Source organism: Kogia breviceps, chromosome 3, assembly GCF_026419965.1.
Source record: "Kogia breviceps isolate mKogBre1 chromosome 3, mKogBre1 haplotype 1, whole genome shotgun sequence".
In the NCBI taxonomy this organism is placed as follows: domain Eukaryota; kingdom Metazoa; phylum Chordata; class Mammalia; order Artiodactyla; family Physeteridae; genus Kogia; species Kogia breviceps.
Genome location: NC_081312.1, coordinates 46,028,685 through 46,049,511, shown reverse-complemented (window position 1 = coordinate 46,049,511; position 20,827 = coordinate 46,028,685). Strand labels below are relative to the sequence as shown.

Sequence of the window (20,827 nt, the reverse complement as noted above, 5' to 3'; positions counted from 1 at the left end):
ACTCTCCCTATCTTGGTCTGAGGAGTTAGCAGGTGAATCTGGTGAGAGGGCAGTGAACCCCGATCTCCAGCGGCTGCGGAGGGGACCGACTGGACGCTGCGCGGATGGAGGCCTCGGGGCAGGGTCCCACCCGCCGCTGTTCTGAGTCAGGCGTCTCCTCTGCTCCCTGGAACCGCGGCGCCTGGGCGCCGGGTGTCCAGCGGGGCCGGTGACTCGCCCCGCCTGACTCGCAGAGTGAGGCCGGGGGTGGCAGGGGTGGCGGCCCCGCCCCGGGAAAGGCGGGCCTGGCCCGGCGTATTTGAGGCGCAGAGCCGGCCGCCGCCCAGCCAGGACGACAGCACCTCTGCCGAAGCCACCCCCGCGGCGCTTGAGCTAGTGCCGAGGCGTCCGGTGAGTGGCGCGGGGCGCCGGGACGGGGGCGCGCACGGGCCTGCTGGCGGCTGAGCCTGGCAGGGCGAGGGCGCCTGGGCGCTGCTCGGTGCGCGGCCCCCTTTGGAGGGCTGGGCGGGAAGCGCGGAAGGGGCTTGACTTCCCGGGGGCCCGCGGGAGGGGGACGCCGAGAAGGGAGAGCGGAGTCTGAGACTCGGGAAAAGTTAACAACGCCTTACAAGGACTCACCTGAGTTTACTCGCGGCGGACGGCTATGTTACCCTCTGCGGCGACCTGGAGGCTCAGCCCTGGCGTCGCGCCCTCCGGTCCCCGGCCGCCCAGGGCCGCCGACGGTGAGCGGTGGGCGTGCGCGCGCTCCGGTCCCGGGCCGCCGACGGTGAGCGGTGGGCGTGCGCACATCACCCCAGCCGCCCGCTCCAGCTGGGCGGGAGGAAGCAGGCCCTCCTGCCCCCAGTCCACAGAGAGTACTGCTCCCAGACTCTGTCGGGCGGCTCCACGACCTCTGACTTGGCTGTCGACCACTTGATCTTGCAGTGGGATGGGAATGCGCTCTGCTACCAGGCCAACAGGGTCAGGGGCTGCAGAAAATGGTGCTGCCCCAAGGCTGAGTGGGCATGTGCCCGGCTTGACAAAGACCGTACACCCTCAGGTTTTGCAAATCAGTGACTCATCCCTGCCCAGATTTGGGCATTAACGATCTCACATCTGTGCCGGGGATATGTGGGGTGTGGCTGAATGTTGGTCCCAGGGTGCAGAGGCCTAGCTGAGGTGGGGGTGGGGAGGCTTTTCAAACATGTTTGAGGATTTATTCTGGATTGTGAGTTGCTCAAATCAAAGCACTAAAATGCATGCACTTTGAGGAGTAGGAGCTCAGGGACACAGGGCTTGAGGTCGTGCCTTAGGCTTCATGCCCTCCCCTTAGCGATTCCTGTTCCCGATACCGTGGAATATTTGTAAAGTGACTCCTGGGAGTTGGGTTGCTGGACAATGAGGACGGTTGGACCTCAGTGACCCAGTCTGTTTCTAGGATTCTGGAAAGGGAATGGAAGAAAGGCTCATTTAGTTCTGAAGAAAATGATAGCAATGAAAATTGACCTCTTGGCACAGAGCATGAGAGAAAATTTTCACCAGCTTCCAAAATTCTGACTCATTTGCCTCAAGTTTATAAAGTTTATCTTTCATACTAGGAAATTGTTTCCATAAAAGTTAAAGTTTAATAATAAAAATTTATTGTTCCACAATAGTCTCCTTTTCAGACATTGGCTTTGAATCCCTAGAGGAGAGAGTTTCATTCCTTTGATGGCTGTTACTCATCCTTGATCTATGGGAGACTGGAGCTCTTTCCTAAGTTAATGTGTGGGCGTTATACTTAGAATCAGCATTTACTTCATATTCTTGGGAGAAGTTTGATGATGGGTCTTGAATGTTTTGAGTTTAGAAATATTAGGTGGTGCCTCACCAGGTTACATAAGAAGCAGAAAAGGAGGAGCATTGCTTGATAGATTGACCCCAAAAGCTAGTTTTTTGGGTTTTTTTAAGACATGCTTTTCTTTTGTAAGTCACCAATGCCTTTTTAATTTTTATTTATTTATTTAAATTTATTTATTTTATTTTTGGCTGCGTTGGGTCTTCATTGCTGCACGCGGGCTTTCTCTAGTTGCAGCAAGTGGGGGCTACTCTTCCTTGCGGTGCGTGGGCTTCTCGTTGTGGAGCACGGGCTCTAGAGAGCAGGCTCAGTAGCTGTGGCACACTGGCTTAGTTGCTCTGCGCCATGTGGGAGCTTCCCGGACCAGGGCTCGAACCCGTGCCCCCTGCATTGCCAGGCGGACTCTTAACCACTGCGCCACCAGGGAAGTCCAAAAGCTAGTTTTTAAAAAAATGGAACAGCAAATCTCACTCTGTTGAGGGGTCCTTAATCAATGACATTTTGCTATGCCACAAATATGCAGAAGTGCTTTATAAAGACTTTTTACTTACTGCTAGTGAGGTCAAAGGCCAATATTGGTCTCACCTATGATTTAGATACTGTTTGCCTAGAACCTTCATCAGCCAGACTCTAAATTTTAACTGTAATAGAGATATTTATTCATATAGTACAACTTGAGACGCTTATATTACCTTAAATACCAGTTGGCTTGTAAACTTCATGTACCTGAGACTCATAGTAACTGATCTAAGACTTAGCCTCTCTTTTCCTGTGATAGGCTTGACAAAGGCTTCTGCTGAGGACAGCTAGTTAACATTTTGTGTCTGGTGCCTGAACAGGTTCTTCTCATTAAATTCTGAGTGGTAAGCCTGCCAGGGCAGTAATTCCAATTTGCTGCTGACTAAGTATCATGTGTTCTCTCTTGACTGATGTTCAGCTTTTCCATAAGGGGAAAAAAAAAATCTGTAACTGAGAGGCACGAAGTAACTTTACCTTCCTTGATGCTGAGGAACAATGATGAAAAAGAAATCCTAGTAAAGGACTAGTTTCCTTTATTCTAACCAGCATCATTGAATTTGGCTTTGGAAAGTGGGAGTTCCTCAAGGCCTGTTCCGTGTTTCAGTAAGGCCAGGACATAGACTGCCTGTCTTGTGTTCTTTGGGGAGGAGTTTGAGCAGTGCTTGGGGTTCTGAGGAAATACGTTTGGGATCTACTTCCCTTACAGCTCGTATACAAGTTGGGGACCTTTGTGGGCAGAAATTTCAGAAGTGCTGCTGGGAACCCTGGCAACTGAATTAATTGCTACATGGGCGTAGAATAGCATAGTACAGTGGATAGCCACTCTTTATTAAAGGGCAGAGCTGCAATTAACAGCCAAGTAAAGTGGCCTGCGTTCTGACTCATGTTTAAATTCTTTATTCCAAAGCAATACTGAACTACTTCCTGTAGGTTTTTCCAAATGTGAAGACTCAGGTAGTAGTTTTTAAATGTTTTTGTCTTTGATGTAGTGCTTCTATCCTGGCTTTTCAAAATTCTCTGATTCTGGGAATGCCAGAGTTCACAAACCTATAGTACCTGTGGAGTAAGAAGATTTTTCAAATTTTACATTTGATTGTCTCTATAAGCTACTCCTCTAAAAAAAAAAAAAAAGAAAGAAAGAAAGAAAGAAAAAAAAGAAAATTTCCAGGCGAGTAGGGAAGATATTTACCCAAATAGATGTGTTTGTTTTTCTAAAAATTCTTTTTTTGCTTCCTTTTTTTGTTTTTAAGTTCTAAGGTTGCTAACCTTGATTTCAGAAGAACATTGGTTAGAACCTGTTTCATCAGAGATCTGATGGTTGGGAGTTGACATAATTAAAACAATGCATACCCAATTTTTGGAAAAGTAAGCTTTATCGGTTTAAATGTGGTTATAATTAGCAAAGTGACTGTGCAAAATGCCATCCTTCTATTCAATATCACTGCACACTGAGTCACCCAGCTAGTTTTCTGACAAAAACATGATCTCTTTTTAATTTGTTTACAATTTCAGCATGTTTATGCAGTTCTGAATGTTTAAGCCAGAGAATTAATTTCTAAATGAAGTAACTAACACTTTCGAAGGACTATACTTTAAAATTTCTAAGTGTGAGGTTCTATACTAGTGTAAAATCATCCTGAATTAGGAGTCAGGATGTTTGGACCCTGGTCCTTGGCCTGCCAATGACAGAATGACTTTGGGTCACCATGTTACCTCTCTGAGACTCAGTTTCCTCACCTTTAAAGTGAGGATATTGACTTTTCCCTGTCAATCTCATAAGATTATTATCAGAATCAAAATAGGTGAGGTATGTGAAAGTGCTTTGTAAACTGAAAAGCACCACGTAAATGCAGGGTGTCATAATTCTAATGGGCTTGTCTAATGTGTCACAACACAATCCAAACTGTCATCCTTGGTGTTATGTGAAACACAGTAGAAATAAAGTGGAATCTGCTTTGTTTCTTAAATTGTTTTGGGCTAGTTGGAAAATAAACTGTATATGCTTGAACAGAAACTTTGAAAAGAACAAATGTTACATTATGGAAATGTAAATGTCTGTGTGAGTTTCTGGTTATGATCAGCCTTTAAACACATCTAAGTTTAATTGGATTTATGTTAATAAGACACTTTATGAGGCCAATGGAACAGATTTAGCTAGGTTTAACAACTGAAACCACCTTTCTGTTTTTTATTGACCTGCATAGGTACATTCATGTGAGGATACATATGCTAATTAGCCCACGCCAGTGTTTCTCAAACCAGGCACAATTTTGCCCTCTTCCTGCTTCCCCCAGGGTTATTTGGCAACATCTTAAGACATTCTGCGTTATCACAATGCGGGGGTAGGGGTGCTACTGGCATCTTGTGTGTTGAAGCCAGGGATGCTGCTGCACATACCGCAAGCACGGGACAGCCCCTCCCTACAAAGTATCCCACCTGAAATGTCAGTGGTGTGAGGTTGGGAATAAGCCCGAACACATTGGGGATATTTAAAAGAAGTCAAAACACTTACAATGTTATTGCTGAGGCTTTGATACGTTGCCCAGGGGTGGAAGAAGTTGTGTAATCAAAGGAACTAAGCTTTCTGCCCACTATGAAGTTCAAGATTGTTTCCTACTGGCATCCAAAATGAGAAGCTTTATTTTCTTGACTTAAGAAATGTCCTTTCTTTCTCTTTAACAACTCTTTAAGTTCTTTCTGGGGTAGCAGCACAGTTTTCAAAGCAGTGGTGTAGTCTTTTGGGGAAGGAAGCACAGAAGAGCACCTGACTTTTGCTTTAAAAGGTCAAATACTATATACTAAATACAGTGAATATAAGCCCTGGGAGAGTCACTGTGACTTCCTAATCAAATTGCTAGCAGTTTCCACGTTGGAAGACAGGCACAGTGATAACAGTGATAACCTGAGTGTTTCCAAATATATTTGAGAATGCCCAGATTTAAAAAGATGTACAAAAAGAAAAAAAAATTTAGTGAAGGATAATATTTGCGTGTTATAAATAACAGCAGAGCAGGATAAAATATCTGGTGTATAAATAAAGTACACATTAAGTTCTAGGACGAGGTCTGCCTGTTTGGTTTTTTTAACAATAAAATCTAATATTTGACATTTTTAGGACCTATCAAGTAGCCACCATTTACTCAATTATTTTAAGAATAATAACTGAGTAACTATCACAAATAGGCGACTTAAGGAAAAAGAGATTCTGATTGTTAAAGTCCAGGTAATTTTGGCCACAGCACCAGTGATCCTGAGCTGAGAAAACTCACCCAGACCTGAGGAGTCCAAAGCCACTCTCCTCCCCTCACCACTAGAGGGCACCAGCAGCAGGAGCAGGTGTAAAACATCCTGTTGGATGGGGACTTGGCACAGGGGGTGGAGCTGGTGAAGCAAGAATGATGGCTCGGGGCCGCCCTTTGAGGCAGCTTTGGGCAAGGCAACCCTCTTTGGTAGCATCCTACCCCAAAAATCTTTTCCTCCACATTGTCTCACTTTTTTTTTTTTGCGGTACGCGGGCATCTCACTGCTGTGGCCTCTCCCGTTGCGGAGCACAGGCTCCGGACGCGCAGGCTCAGCGGCCATGGCTCACGGGCCCAGCCGCTCCGCCGCATGTGGGATCCTCCCAGACCGGGGCACGAACCCGTGTCCCCTGCATCGGCAGGCGGACTCTCAACCACTGCGCCACCAGGGAAGCCCCCTGACTTTTTTTTTTAACCTTAGTTGTTTGTTATGCTGCCAGACACTTCATTTGGAATAACAAGTATCTTTAAAAAAAAAAAGGGGGGGGGGAATCATCTTGTGCCCGCCTTTCTTCTTTATTGCTCCACATCCCAATCTCACCTTTCCTTCAAGGCTTAGCTCAAGCAACGCTGTCTCTTCCCCTGTTAGAAGTCACCTTTCGAGTTGTGACTTCCCACAGCATGCGGTCTGGCTCACAGCGTCCATCACTTGTGACCCCTTCTAGCCTCTGGACCCTTTGGCCATACATCTTGGTCGATTTCATCTTCAAACCCAGACAGGAGCCACCCGGTGCCTGGCCCAGAGTAGGCATAAATGTGTACAAATGAAGGAATAAATCAACAGCAGCAACTAGGTCTTGGCCGGTGGGGCGGGGAAGGCAAGGATTGTCTTTCAGATCTCAGTAAGAAAAACCACTGCTTCCTCCCAAAACCAAGAGAAGGGCGTGGGGCTGTTAGAGGGAACCGGAAGGGAGGTGGGTGAGATTAATGCACTGAAAACTTTTTATGAGGTGGTAGAAAAAGAGCACGGGAAGGAAGGAGGAGGAGGGTGAAGGAGGAGCAAAAACCTAGGACTGTTTACATTTGTTACCTAGGAAAGGGGCAGAGCATTTTATTCCCCCCTCTCCCACCTGCGTTGGATCACCTGGTACTCCCAGGATTCAGGCCACAGGCTAAGTGTGATTAGAGTTTAAAGGTATGAGTTAAATAGGGCGTGGTGATTCAGGTGGAGTGCATCTCCGCCCTTTGATGAGACATTTTTGTGGTTCCCTGCTAATGATTTCAGCGCATAGGAGAATGCCTGTATATTGACTAGACCTGCACAAGAGCTGTTTGTGATGTTAAATTCATACGGAAACCAGTGAAATCTTTTAGGATCAATAACCTTTTTGTTTGTTTGTTTCTCTTTTCAGGAAAATGGCAGACAGTTTTTCGGTACGTGTTTTGTGTCTGTTTTCCTACCCTAATATGTATAAAGTCATGCAGGTTGAAGGTTTGTTTTTTTTTAACCACTCAAGTTTTCCTAATTCTCCCACCACATGGCTTCCTCTGGCCTCACCCGTCCAATGAGGGCTTGTTAGCTGGAGTCTTGTTTTTCCAGCAACAGATGTGGGAAGAAAGCCAGGCAGAGAGAGGCCTGGGCCTCACTAACAGTAACCCCTTTACCCAAGGCCTAGGACAGAAGTGGGTGGATTCCACTGGCAGGAGCTGAGAAACCAGCTGAACAAAGGGCAGTGTGGTACAATCTGGGCATCCTGAATTTTTTTTTTTTTTTTTTTTTAAATCCTGCAGTGCCCTCTACGCCTCCTCCTTTCCCAAATGCTGGGGTAAGAAGCAGCCAAAATAAATTCCTATTAGCATGCTTATGTATTCTCAAATTCCTTAACAGAGTGATTCACACCACCTACAGCCATGAGCTTGAGTTGTTTTCTAAATCCGGTTTACTTTCCATCATCATCCAGCCCTCTGTTTATCTCTCCCCCTCCCCCAGGCCCCATGGGCTCCCTTCACAGCCTCATTCTGCTGCCCCGATACCAGGTCTGGGATTGGGTTCCTGAGGCACCAAAGGGTCAGACAATCCTGGCAGATCATATTCAATCAACGTAGAAGTTTTTACTGAGTATCTTGCATGTACCGCCTAGCACTCTGCTAAATACTGTAGAAGTCAGAGAGGGAGAAGGCAGGGTCTCTTCCTGGAGAGAAAGGACACAAACCAACACTGGCACAGCATCTTGCAGTCTATAAAGAGCCGTCCCAAATGCTGCCTCATATGTTCGTCACAACAATCACATGAGATAGATCATTATCCCTGTTACACAGACAAAGACACTAAGTCCTATACAAGTGACATGATGGCTCCAAGAGTTTGGAGCTCTTGAAGGATGGCACTGGATTTCAAACCAAATCTTGTGACTCCACATCCCAGGCTCCTCCCTGTGTACAAGGCAGCTTCTCTGATACTAGCCTGGGTGCCACTAAGTGGTGACTAACCCGGTGCACCTGAAGTGCAGTAGACGTCTATCCAGCAAAGGGAAGGCCAAGGCAACCAGCGCCAGCTTGGTGGAGGTTTTCCAGCCCAAATGCATCTTGAATTTCGTGATTGTTTTTCTCATGTCAGAAAGTATGGGCTTTTACATAGAGGATGGCTAGCTCCCGACTTTAGCAAATTACAAAAAGGCAGCCCTTAATGATCTGAGATGATGGGAAGCAAGAATACAGTGATAAAGCATGTATAATCCTAAAGTCTAATTTTAGTCTTAGGAACTCAAAACTAATAGGTGGGGAAAATTTTATTGATATGAATTTCATATCTTCACCATATAGCTCGAATTCTTAGATCACATATTCCTGAAAATTCTGTTGCTGTGAATGTCTTTCATCCTGTAATTGTTTACGTCTTTCTTTCCAGCTTAATGATGCCGTACATGGGTCTGGAAACCCAAACCCTCAAGGATGGCCTGGCCCATGGGGAAACCAGCCTGCTGGGGCAGGAGGCTACCCGGGAGCATCCTATCCTGGGGCCTACCCTGGACAGGCACCACCCGGCCCCTACCCCGGCCAGGGACCTCCTGGGTGTTACCCAGGCCAGGCACCTCCAGGGCCCTACCCTGGCCCAACTGCATCTGGTTATCCTGGACCAACTGCACCAGGTGCCTACCCTGGGCCTGGGGTCTACCCACCTCCTGGACAGCCAAGTGCTCCTGGAGCCTGCCCTGCTGCTGGCCCTTATGGCATCCCTTCTGGACCCCTGGTAAGATGGTGTGAGTCATTTCCTGTGCTTGAATGTGATCAGGACAAAGCTAATGAAGCACGTAGCAATTGTCTGGAGCGGTGGTGCCATCACTTTGTAGTGCTGTGGCTGGGAGCTGGCTCTGGGTACTGACCTGCAAAGGGCTTCCGGGAGAACTGAAGCTTTAAACTCACTGCTTAGAGCTGCTTTGCAAGGACCAGCCACAGTGTATGTTGGTCCAATAGAAAACATAGTTGCTCATGTTGAGTTCAGTATGTGTACTGTTAAAGAGAAGCTAATGCATCTTTTGAAGGCATCTGTAAAGCAGCTTTAATATAAGTCAAGTTAAGATCATAGCAATGGGGGAAGTTTTGGTTATTATTATTAATAAACGCTGAGTATATAACATGTGCCAGCTGTGTGCTTCTACATGGATGATCTCATTCAACCCCATAAGCACCCTCTAAGATGCTGTTATTATCCCCACTTTACAAATGAGGAAATGGGGCAATAAAGACTTACACAACCTTTGCGTGGTCATAGAGGGAACCTTTGGGGGAAACACGACAATTGGGTTTTTAAAAACCTTCTAAAGATAATTTTGTGATCTAAGGATTAAATTTTCGCTTACATTAAAACCCATTTTAATAAATGAATTCTAAGCATAAAACTCTGTGGGGCTCCAGCCACATCTCAGACACAGACCCTTCCCTTACAAATAGTGTAGTTGGGAGAAAAGATACAGATATGAGGAAAGAGTTCAATAGCACAGGACTATTGAGTTCCGGGAGGAAGCACAGGACTAGTACAGATCAGACAGATCAGTGCTAGAGAGTGCTAGAGAGAAAAGACTTGGGTGATGGTTGAACCCAGGGGGAAACAGTTTTACAGGAAAAAGAGAAGAGGCCAAGGACAGAGCATTGGGAATAGTTACAGCACCTTGAACGTAGAAGGTCAATAAATATTTGTAAAATGAACTAGGGAAGGTATTAATTGGAAAGTGTCCATTCTACAAATATCAAGTACCTGCCACATTCAAAGCACTCCTCAGGGCCTTGTGTGAGTGGAACATAGGGGGCCTCAGAAGCCCAGAAGGTACCACAGTTCCTGCCCACAGGGAGCAGAACAACCTAACAAAGAATGTTATATGACAAGGACCTTTCAAAAACATAGGCCAAGTGGATGAGTTATAGACTGGGATGGGCCTTGTCATGAGAAATACGGTGCTTCGAAAGGGAGGGAACATGTTCTGCCTTTGGCACCAATTAACTGATGGCCTTATTCTCGATTATTAGCTGCAGTTGTGTGGGGAGCCTTCTCTTTTCAGGCCCTGGGCAAGGTGGCCTGAGAGTCTGAAAAGATGGCTAAAGTGGGGTTATGTGTTATTCACACATATTAAAAGTGGTTGAGGGCTTCCCTGGTGGCGCAGTGGTTGAGAATCCGCCTGCCGATGCAGGGGACACGGGTTCGTGCCCCGGTCCGGGAAGATCCCACATACCGTGGAGCGGCTGGACCCATGAGCCATGGCCACTGAGTCTGCGCTTCCGGAACCTTCGCTCTGCAACGGGAGAGGCCACAACAGTGAGAGGCCCGCGTACCGCAAAAAAAAAAAAAAAAAAAAAAAAAAAAAAGTGGTTGAACTTTAGTGATATCTTTTTCTTTCTTCCCTCAAGAAAATGACTCTTTATTGATATATATATATATATATATATATTTTTTTTTTTTTTCTTTCTCAGAATGTGCCTTATGACCTGCCTTTTCCTGGAGGAGTCATGCCTCGCATGCTGATAACAATCCTGGGCACAGTAAAGCCCAACGCTAACAGGTAACGAGCAAAGTCAGCAAGTCTAACATATTTATTGATTGCTTTTGGAATAAAGGGTGATCTGCTTTGAATTTTGATAGTTTTTCAAATTGCACATTTAGAATCTTGGCTACACCATAGTTTGGGATTTTCCCATAAATCAATATGCATTTCCACCAAGAAGACAAGGTTTCCCTCTCTAAACCATATATTTCTCCCAGAACCAGAATAAAACAGAGTTCTACTTTGTGAGGACAAAGAGGAAGAGCGGGAAAACCCATTCTGTTGGTTCTTCTAGGCAGTGAAAGCCTTAGAACGAAAGGAAAGTAGAGCCTTTGTAATGTAATGTTTGGCCATCACGCCACCTCTGAGCCATAGATTGTCTAAAAAACAAAGCCCATCAAAAATTAGGGTCAGGGGGCTTCCCTGGTGGCGCAGTGGTTGGGAGTCCGCCTGCCGATGCAGGGGACGCGGGTTCGTGCCCCGGTCTGGGAGGATCCCACATGCCGTGGAGCGGCTGGGCCCGTGAGCCATGGCCACTGAGCCTGTGCTTCCGGAGCCTGTGCTTCCGGAGCCTGCGCTCCGCAACGGGAGAGGCCACCAACAGTGTGAGGCCCGCATACCGGAAAAAAAAAAAAAAAAATTAGGGTCAGGGGGCTTCCCTGGTGGCGCAGTGGTTGGGAGTCCGCCTGCCGATGCAGGGGACGCGGGTTCGTGACCCGGTCTGGGAGGATCCCACATGCCACGGAGCGGCTGGGCCCGTAAGCCATGGCCACTGAGCCTGCGCGTCCGGAGCCTGTGCTCCGCAACGGGAGAGGCCGCGGCGGTGGGAGGCGTGTGTACCGCAAAGAAAAAAAACAAAAATAGGGTCAGGGACTTCCATGGTGGTTCAGTGGCTAAGACTACATGCTCCCAAAGGGGGCAGGGGTTTGATCCCTGGTCAGGGAACTAGATCCCACATGCCTCAACTAAGAGTTCCCAGGTTACAACTAAAAAGGATCCCACATGCCACAACTAAAAGATCCTGCATGTTGCAACGAAGATCCTGTGTGCTGTAACTAAGACCCGGTGCAGCCAAATAAATAAATATTAAAAAAAAAAAAAACTAGGGTCAAAGACAAAAAGATGCCTAGTTGATCTGAGAGCTTAAATATTATACCTCTCTGTCCTCATACTGGTACAAATCTCCCTGCAGTTGTGCAGGTCTTGGTGCACTCTCAGATTTGTGAGCTTGGCCGCCATTTCCAGTCTTCATACTGGGTGAAACAGCAGAGTCACAGATTCCCACGTTGTCGGCCTGGTCTACAGATGATAAGTGACAAGGTGGGGAACCCCAGTCTTCTGAGTAGACACTGTTTACTTAAAAGGTTTGAAAAGACTCCACAAGTTAAAGACTTTGTAAAAATAAATCAGCCTCTGCCATTGGTACTGGTTTGGTTGAGGTGAGCTCGGGGCGGTAAGACTTTGAGCTCACTTAGGAAAATCCATGCTGATTTATGGGCTGCCCTGGGACTCCTGGCTCTGGTTATTACCACTGGTTATATTTATATTTTTTTATTATTTTTTTTTTTTGCGGTACGCGGGCCTCTCACTGTTGTGGCCTCTCCTGTTGCGGAGCACAGGCTCCGGAAGCGCAGGCTCAGCGGCCACGGCTCACGGGCCCAGCCACTCCGCGGCATGTGGGATCCTCCCGGACCAGGGCACGAACCCGTGTCCCCTGCATCGGCAGGCGGACTCTCAACCACTGCGCCACCAGGGAAGCCCTGGTTATATTTATATATAATACAAGCAGGCTAGCGCTATCCTGAAGCTGTTCAGTATGTCTGCCCTTGAGGTTAGTAGTACTATTAAAGCTCTTAGATTAATTAATGTCTGTTTCTGGGTCTTATAAACAGTACACAAAAGGTACAAATTCAAACAGTGTACACAGATTTATTTAAGAATCTATAAACATCCTCTGTGATTGCCTGTCATCTTGATCCTCGTGAATCAGCAGGAGCAACCTCCTCTGTTACCAGGAGGTGGACTCAGATTCTGATCTGATCATTTTACATTCAGCTAACCAGTTGACTCCACCTCCAGCCAGCCTCCTCTGGTTCTACGTGGTAGTCACTACCCTAAGCCAGCTCTTCCTTCCACACAGCCTATACAGCTTCTCTCAGCACGATACTTCCCTACACAATAAAGCTCGTCTCACAGCAAGTTACACATGTATATCCTCTGCCTGTGTTCTTATCCATCCTGCCTTCCAAAATAACATAGGACCCAGCGCCCTGATCCTCTGCAGACAGCACTCACGATTTGGTAATATCTGCTCTCCTCCTGCTGCAGCTGCTGTCACGCAGGACCACACTGGTATCTTTGCCTTATTTATGACTGTTGCACTAGAAAGGTTAGTTCCAATAACAACAGAGATGTCGACTGAGATGTGGCAGGTCAAAACCAATTTTGGTTGAAATGATTAAGGTGGTAGTAAACTGAGAAATGTATTGCTTTGATCTGCAAAATCTATGTGAGGAATTACATGAAAGAAAAAAATCCTTATGGTGGTGGAGTTGACAATTATCTTCCTTTTCACTGTTGAGAAAATACAGGCATTGCATATTTAGTCAAATTCAAATTCTGTTGCCATTTGACCATATTGGTCCTTTCCCTGTGAATTAATCATTGGTGGTTGTGTTTGTTACTGGGTGAATGAAACACCCAAGGAATCATTGTTAGTAGGTCTAGAAAGCAGACCTTGCTTTTTAAAAAAATTTTACTCAATTGGATTTTCTTTTTTAAAAAATTTATTTTTATGTATTTATTTTTGGCTGCGTTGAGTCTTTGTTGCTGCGCACAGGCTTTCTCTAGTTGTGGTGCACGAGCTTCTCATTGTGGTGGCTTCTCTCATTGCGGAGCACAGGCTCTAGGCGCACAAGCTTCAGTAGTTGTGGCACATGGGCTCAGGAGTTGTGGCTCACAGGCTCTAGAGTGCAGGCTCAGTAGTTGTGGTGCGCAGGCTCAGTAGTTGCGGCACATGGGCTTAGTTGCTCCGCAGCATGTGATATCTTCCCAGACCAGGGCTCGAACCTGTTTCCCCCACATCGGCAGGTGGATTCTTAACCACTGCACCACCAGGGAAGCCCGCAGACCTTGCTTTAAAACAAGAGCACCAGCTGCTTCTGAGGTTAGTGCTCTGGGGAGCACACTTTGAGAAACTGTGGGGTAGGGGTGATACTTTAACAGCCAGACAACTTGTGTTTGTATTAACATCCAAGGAGAGGGAATAGGGTAGAAAGTTTATCCAGCACTTCCATTAATTCCACTTCACATCATGGAATGTTTAGTACATTTATTATTATGACTTTACAATTTAGCAATAGGATACTGAATATTAACTATGTTTTCTCATTCTTGCTATTTTAGGACTAGGTTTTTGGTTAACTATGAGGAAGCCAGGTATTTGATAAGCACTTTTTTATGTGACTGCCTTACTTTTAACAGGGATTAAAAGTAACCTGGCAGGGCAGGAAAAAGGTAGCCATCATTTCCACAATGTCATATATAAAGTGCCCTCAAAGTGGCCCCAAATCTCTACAAGGAAACCTTGACCCTTTTTTTTGTTTATTTTTGGCTGCACTGGGTCTTCGTCGCTGCGTGCGGGCTTTCAGTAGTTGCAGCGAGCAGAGACCACTCTTTGTTGTGGTACGCGGGCTTCTCATTGCGGTGGCTTCTCTTGTTGTGGAGCACGGGCTCTAGGCACCCGTAGTTGTGGCACGTGGGCTCTAGAGCACAGGCTCAGTAGCTGTGGCGCACAGGCTTAGTTGCTCCGCGGCACGTGGGATCTTCCCCGACCAGGGCTCGAACCCATGTCCCCTGCATTGGCAGGCGTATTCTTAACCACTGCACCACCAGGGAAAAAAAAATAGAACGCTTCATGAATTTGCGTGTCATCCCTTCCCAGGGGCCATGCTAATCTTCTCTGTATCGTTCCAATTTTAGTATGTGTGCTGCGGAAGCAAGCACACCTTGACTGTTTTTACGTGTAGAGAGTAAAAAGGGAATTACAGCTGAATAGAAGGATATGACCAAAGACAACGAGGCCAAAAAACTCAACACATATTGTCTTGTTTACTTTGAGATACTGTGGTAGTACATCGAATACAGTAGTCCCCCCTTATCTGAGGTTTCACTTTCCACGATTTCAGTTACCCAGGGTCAACCGTGGTCTGAAAATATTAAATGGAAAATCCCAGAAATAAGCAATTCATAAGTTTTAAGTTACCACCGTTGTGAGCACCATGGTGAAATCTCACGCTGTCCAGCTGCATCCTGCCCAGTACGTGAAATCATCCCTTTGTGCAGCATATCTGGCCCATTAGTCACTTAGTAGCTGTCTCAGTTATCAGATCCACTGTCATGGTACCCTGATGCTTGTGTCCAAGTAACCCTTATTTACTTAATAATGACCCCCAAAGCAAGAGTAGTGATGCTGGCAATTCACATATGCCAAAGAGAAGCTATAAAAGCCTCCTTTTAAGTGAAAAAGGGAAGGTTCTTGACTTAATGGAAAGAAAATTGTATGCTGAGGTTGCTAAGATCTATAGTAAGTACAAATCTTCTGTCCATGAAATTGTGAGAAAGAGACTCATGCTAGTTTTCTTTTTCTTTCCTGTCATACCTCAAACTGCAAAAGTTACAGCCCCAGTGCACAAGTGCTTAGTTCAGATGGAAAAGGCATTAACTGTGTACAATATTTTGAGAGAGACCACATTCACATGACTTTTACAACAGTATATTGCTGTAACTGTTCTATTTTATTACTAATCTCTTACTGTACCTAATTTATAAATTAAACTTTATCATAGGTATACACGTATAGGAAAAATGTGTGCCTGGATAGCTAGCCAGCTAGCTAAATAGGTATTTGGTTTGGTACTATCCATGGTTTCAGGCATCCACTGGGGTCTTAGAACATACCCTCTGCACATAAAGTGGAAGTACTGTACTTGGCCCAGTATACTTTCCAGTTTGAACCCATTCTCTGGTTTATTTGCTTTTTGTTTAGAAATTTTTCCTGTATTTTATGAATGATTTGCTCTTTAGAAAATTGTACGTTCTTCACTTGATACAAATGTACAACTTGAATAATTTTACTGACTCTGGTCTTTGGTTTCAAACAGACTTGCTTTAGATTTCCAGACAGGGAATGATGTTGCCTTCCACTTTAACCCACGCTTCAATGAGGACAACAGGAAAGTCATCGTTTGCAATTCGAAGCTGAATAATAACTGGGGGAAGGAAGAAAGACAGACGGTTTTCCCATTTGAAAGTGGTAAACCTTTCAAAGTAAGTTATTGCTACTATTATATATTGATAATGTATATTTCTCATGGGGAATCACTCTTAAGCCACAATGCACTGGAAATGAATTTTCACTAGCTGTCCTCGGGCACCTAACCAGTACATCTGCTCTCCATACCAGGGGACTGGTCTCAGAAATAGTGGCACTCTCCCCAACTCCCTTCAGGTACCTTACCATCACCAGTTACCACCCTTCTGAGTTTAAGCTTTTTTGGAAGTAAGAAAAATAGCATCTTTAATAAAAAAGGCAGAAAGTCTTTATGGTACAGTTGGGCTGAGACTTAATTCCTCAAAACAACATAGCATGGCAATCAAAACTGAATTTTTATTGGATTTCCCTGGGGGTCCAGTAGTTAAGACTCCGTGCTTCCAATGCAGGGGACGTGGGTTCAATCCCTGGTTGGGGAACTAAGATCCCACATGCCGTGTGGCGAGGTCACAAAATATAAAAACCTAAAATTTTTAAATTCTAAAAATAATACTTTTATGAAAAGAAAAATTTATAGATTTTTAAAATTAACTAAAAAGTCCTCCATCCTTTATCGTTCCCCCATCCTCACAAAGGTTGCAACTTGAGTATCTTTCCAGTGTTTTCTATGACAAGCAACACACTTTTTATTTTTATTTTTATTTTTATTTTTTTTGTGGTATGCGGGCCTCTCACTGTTGTGGCCTCTCCCGTTGCGGAGCACAGGCTCCGGACGCACAGGCTCAGCGGCCATGGCTCACGGGCTCAGTTGCTCTGCAGCATGTGGGATCTTCCCGGACCAGGGCACGAACCCGTGTCTCCTGCATCGGCAGGCGGATTCTCAACCACTGCGCCACCAGGGAAGCCCCACACTTTTTATTTTTAAGCACTGCTTCAACAAATATTTATTAGGTCCACAGTATCGGGTAAGGGTTGACTATAGAGTAGGTTATAAAACAGCTAGGCCACCAGCTCCTTAGGGGCAGGATCTAACAGGGACCATATTCTACATTTGGTGGACATCTTTCCTTATGAGAACATTGCCACCTAATAGTACTTCATTGTTCAGATGTGTAATAATTCAGCCAGTACCCTACTGATGAAAATTTGGGGTATGGAAATATTCCAAACAAATAAAACCGGGAAAGTTTTATTTATTTTACTAAAATACCATGATAGCCATCCTTATAAATCTTTGCTTCCTAGAATAACTTTACTCAAAGAATATACATGTTTAAAATTTAGATAAGGATATTGCCAAAGTACTGCTTCCAAAAGGATGTAAGTATTAACACATCCTCTAACTACTGGAAGAGTATGTTTCCCCTACTCTTGCCAAAACTGGTTATTATCAATCTTCATAACATTTGCCACTCTAAATAGAGGATTCCTATTTTAGCATTTATTTTTAGTTTTAGTTTTAGGTGTTTGAGGCCATACAAAAAAACTTTAAGTTTTTATGTACATAAATTATTAATCTTTTCCTCTGTGGCTTCAACTATATATCCTTCTAACAATTTTATCATTTTGTTTTGTTTAAATCTTAAATAAGTTGGAGTTTATTTTTGCTGTAAAGTTACTTTTTCTGACTTTAATTAGTTCTACAAGTGATCATAAAGGTGAAATGCTAGACATCCTGAGCTCAGGCCAGACTGGTTTTGAGATGAATGGGCATTCCTAACAGTTTTGTGTACATGCCATTTCAGATACAAGTCCTGGTTGAAGCTGACCACTTCAAGGTTGCGGTCAATGATGCTCACTTGTTGCAGTACAATCATCGGGTGAAAAATCTCGGGGAAATCAGCAAACTGGGAATTTCTGGTGACATAAATCTCACCAGTGCTTCACACACCATGATATAAAGGGGCAGATACTTTTTAAAGAAATGAAATTGAACGTAAACCTTACACATTTAAAAGTTTCATGTTCACTACGAGTGAAAAATTTTACCTTTATTCATCAATGTTCTTCTTGCAAATCATCCATTTAATAAAGAGTTACCTGTCTTTATATGTCATTTAATTGGGGCAGTTTATTCTTGATAAATGCGCAATGGACTCAATGGAAAAGGACTCAATGGAAAAAGAAATATGTAGCAATGTTAATACTGCATTAGAGTCTCCCAAAGTTTTCAATATTTGCTAAACTATTTTTTAAAAAGGAGGGACTTCCCTGGCAGTGCAGTGGTTAAGACTTCGCCTTCCAATGCAGGAAGTGCGGGTTCATCCCTGGTCAGGGAGCTAAGATCCCACATGCCTCATGGCCAAAAAACATAAAACAGAAGCAATATCGTAACAAATTCAATAAAGACAAAAAAAAAAAAAGTAAATAGGAGTAAATACTGCCCCCAAATTAACCTCTCCAACAGATGCTACAAAGAAATCGTTCTATTTTCTTACTTCAGGAAACATAATATGTTCAGGAAATGAGAAAAGCAGAAAGAAAAAGTTTACATATAGACGACCCATAGGCAATTACTGTTAGCATTCTGGTATATTTCTCTGGACTCCTTTTAACTATTTCATCTCTCTAAACTATACTTCACTGCTTTCAAATCAGTAATTGATACCAATATCAGACAATCTTCCCGTGGGTTCTTTTGTTTTTATGAAATCTCCAGATTTGTAGAGGGGAAAAAAAGTAGGTTTTTAATTAGAAATGTAATCAGCTTGAAAAAGTTAATAGTTCCCATTGTTAATACTCTCAACCATGCCTTTCTGCCCTTCCTCATTACCAGCAAGGCCAAAGATTAATGTAATTTCAAAACCAGGATGTGCTCACATCACCTCATTTTATAGGAGACCAAATATTATTTGATCTATTATTGTTTCTACAGTACCATCTTCTCAAGTATTTTGTTGCCACAGGTTGGGCCCCCCAGGAGGCAAAGAGATAAGAATGCAAGAGGTTTATGAAGGAGTGCCCTTTCTCTCAACAGGTGTGGAGATGAGAAGGCGTACAATTAGGCAGAGGAAGAAGTTGAGCATCCATGCCTCAGCCTACGCTGTAGGGCTTATGAGCTGGGATGATGTTTTAGAGCTGTCAAGAGGGGGTTGCCTTCATATTTCACTTCAGTCAGTGGATACAGGTCACCTAGGAAACAGTCTGATCTCGGGTGAAGTGGCTTTCTTCACCTGAGACAGTTCTCACACGGGATGATTCCCAAGGACTGTCTGCTAGCAGCAGTTATAGCAACTAAAGAAATGAGTCCTTCAGTCCTAAAGTGGGATGTGAGCAGCACATCACGGCTCATTTCAAAAAGTATGTTAATTCCTTATTCTAACATTCTGATCTTGACTGTTCTACTCCAGTGATTAAACAGAAGAACACAGTAAGCTATGGAGAAAAAAGGGAATTTGGTTTACACAAAATTACTTAAATCCTCTGAGCCTTGGTTCCTTTGTCTGTAAAACAAACTGTATAATACATTTTATAACACATCTTTTGTCTATAAAATGGGTTACTATGACCATTGAATAAATATTGTTTGCAAAGAGGTTGTCATATAGTAGGTCCTCAATAAATGGAAATTCCATTTTTTTTATTTTTGGAAAGGCTCTAGTTCTACCCAGTTTTCTTTCATTTTGTCTTTAAAAATTTTCTTAATACCTCATAATTCTAGAGTCCAATAGCCCAAGGACACTCTCTCTAGTTGTAGGACACACTGATGGCTGCCTACCCAACTCATTCCCTGCTTCCTAACAGTCCTGGTTTTACCCAGGTATAATCCCAGATAAAATAGGGAAACCTGGTTAGTTTAAGCAAACCCCAGCTGATCTGCAGATGGAGATGTGGCATTAGCTGGCCTAACCAGACTAAAGGGAAGGACCCAGCTCTGATTACCACTAGCAGCCATCATGTGACTCCAAAAGGACCCAGCTTTAGAGACACTGACACCAAGGATGCCCGAATGAACTATGAACAGATGTTGGACTTCGATGGCATCATTGAGCTGTTGACTGTAAAGTGCCTGAAATAACCCTGACAACTTGTGAAATAATAAATGTCCTTACTGTTAAGCCAATTCCAGTTCAATTCATTATCACTTAATAGCCAAAAGCTTTCTAAATGATTCAATAGTACATCTTATTAAACCTACAAAAAAAAAAATCATGTTTACTCACATTGTTTTATTCTCATCTACTTTATCCTTGAGGGCAAATATTATTTTATTGTTATGTTGCATTTTTTAAAAAATTTATTTGGTTGCGCCAGGTGTTAGTTGCGAAAGGCAGGCTCCTTAGTTGTGGCTCCAGGACTCCTGAGTTGCGGTTTGCCAGCTCCTTAGCTGCAGCACATGGGCTCCTTAGTTGTGGTATGCATGTGGGATCTAGTTCCCTGACCAGGGATCGAACCCGGACCCCCTGCATTGGGAGCTCGGAGTCTTATCCACTGCGCCACCAGGGAAGTCCCATTGTTGCATATTGCTTTATATAGATGCTAAGTCTTGGGTTGCTCTGTACCCATCTCTTTTACATGTTCATGGCCCTGGACCCTTAGAAAACCCTTCTACATAAAATGTTTCTTTGTTCTGAATGTCTTGCTTGAATTATTCATTAATGGACTGTTAAAGCTGCTTTTATGTTTTGTTAAGACTAGGCATTCTGAGAATATGCTTCTAAGCCAGCACCTCACATAGTCTCCTAACTGCTCACATGGCCTTGATAATAAATACTGTCTTTTCCACAAGCCTAACATACCTTCCTCTGATAGCAAAAGTAGATGTGCTTTCCTTTCTTGTTTGGAAACTCCTCATCTTAAAGGACTATCCATAAAGTTGCTGCTTGTTTGGTGAATACCTCGAACACTCACCTCATTTGCAAACAGAAATAACTGGATCCAGGTCTGGTGACAAGCTTTAGCTACAATGAGTCATCTTGGTGCTCTGTTATTCTGATCACCCTCT

At 44.2% G+C, this 20,827-nt stretch overlaps 1 protein-coding gene and 1 non-coding gene across 2 annotated transcripts; one reads left to right on the top strand and one right to left on the bottom strand.

The window, feature by feature from the left end:
- On the top strand, positions 1–17,943 carry LGALS3 (galectin 3). Its single transcript, XM_059055726.2, has 6 exons — positions 1–390; positions 6,987–7,008; positions 8,483–8,824; positions 10,540–10,628; positions 15,773–15,938; positions 17,628–17,943. Exons 2-6 carry the CDS (start codon positions 6,991–6,993, stop codon positions 17,781–17,783), a joined length of 771 nt encoding a protein of 256 aa, XP_058911709.1. The 5' UTR covers positions 1–390; positions 6,987–6,990; the 3' UTR covers positions 17,784–17,943.
- LOC131754223 (U6 spliceosomal RNA) lies at positions 14,509–14,615 on the bottom strand. The gene has a single exon (XR_009335254.1). It is a non-coding gene; the product is annotated as a U6 spliceosomal RNA (small nuclear RNA).
- Positions 17,944–20,827: the final 2,884 nt, after the last annotated feature.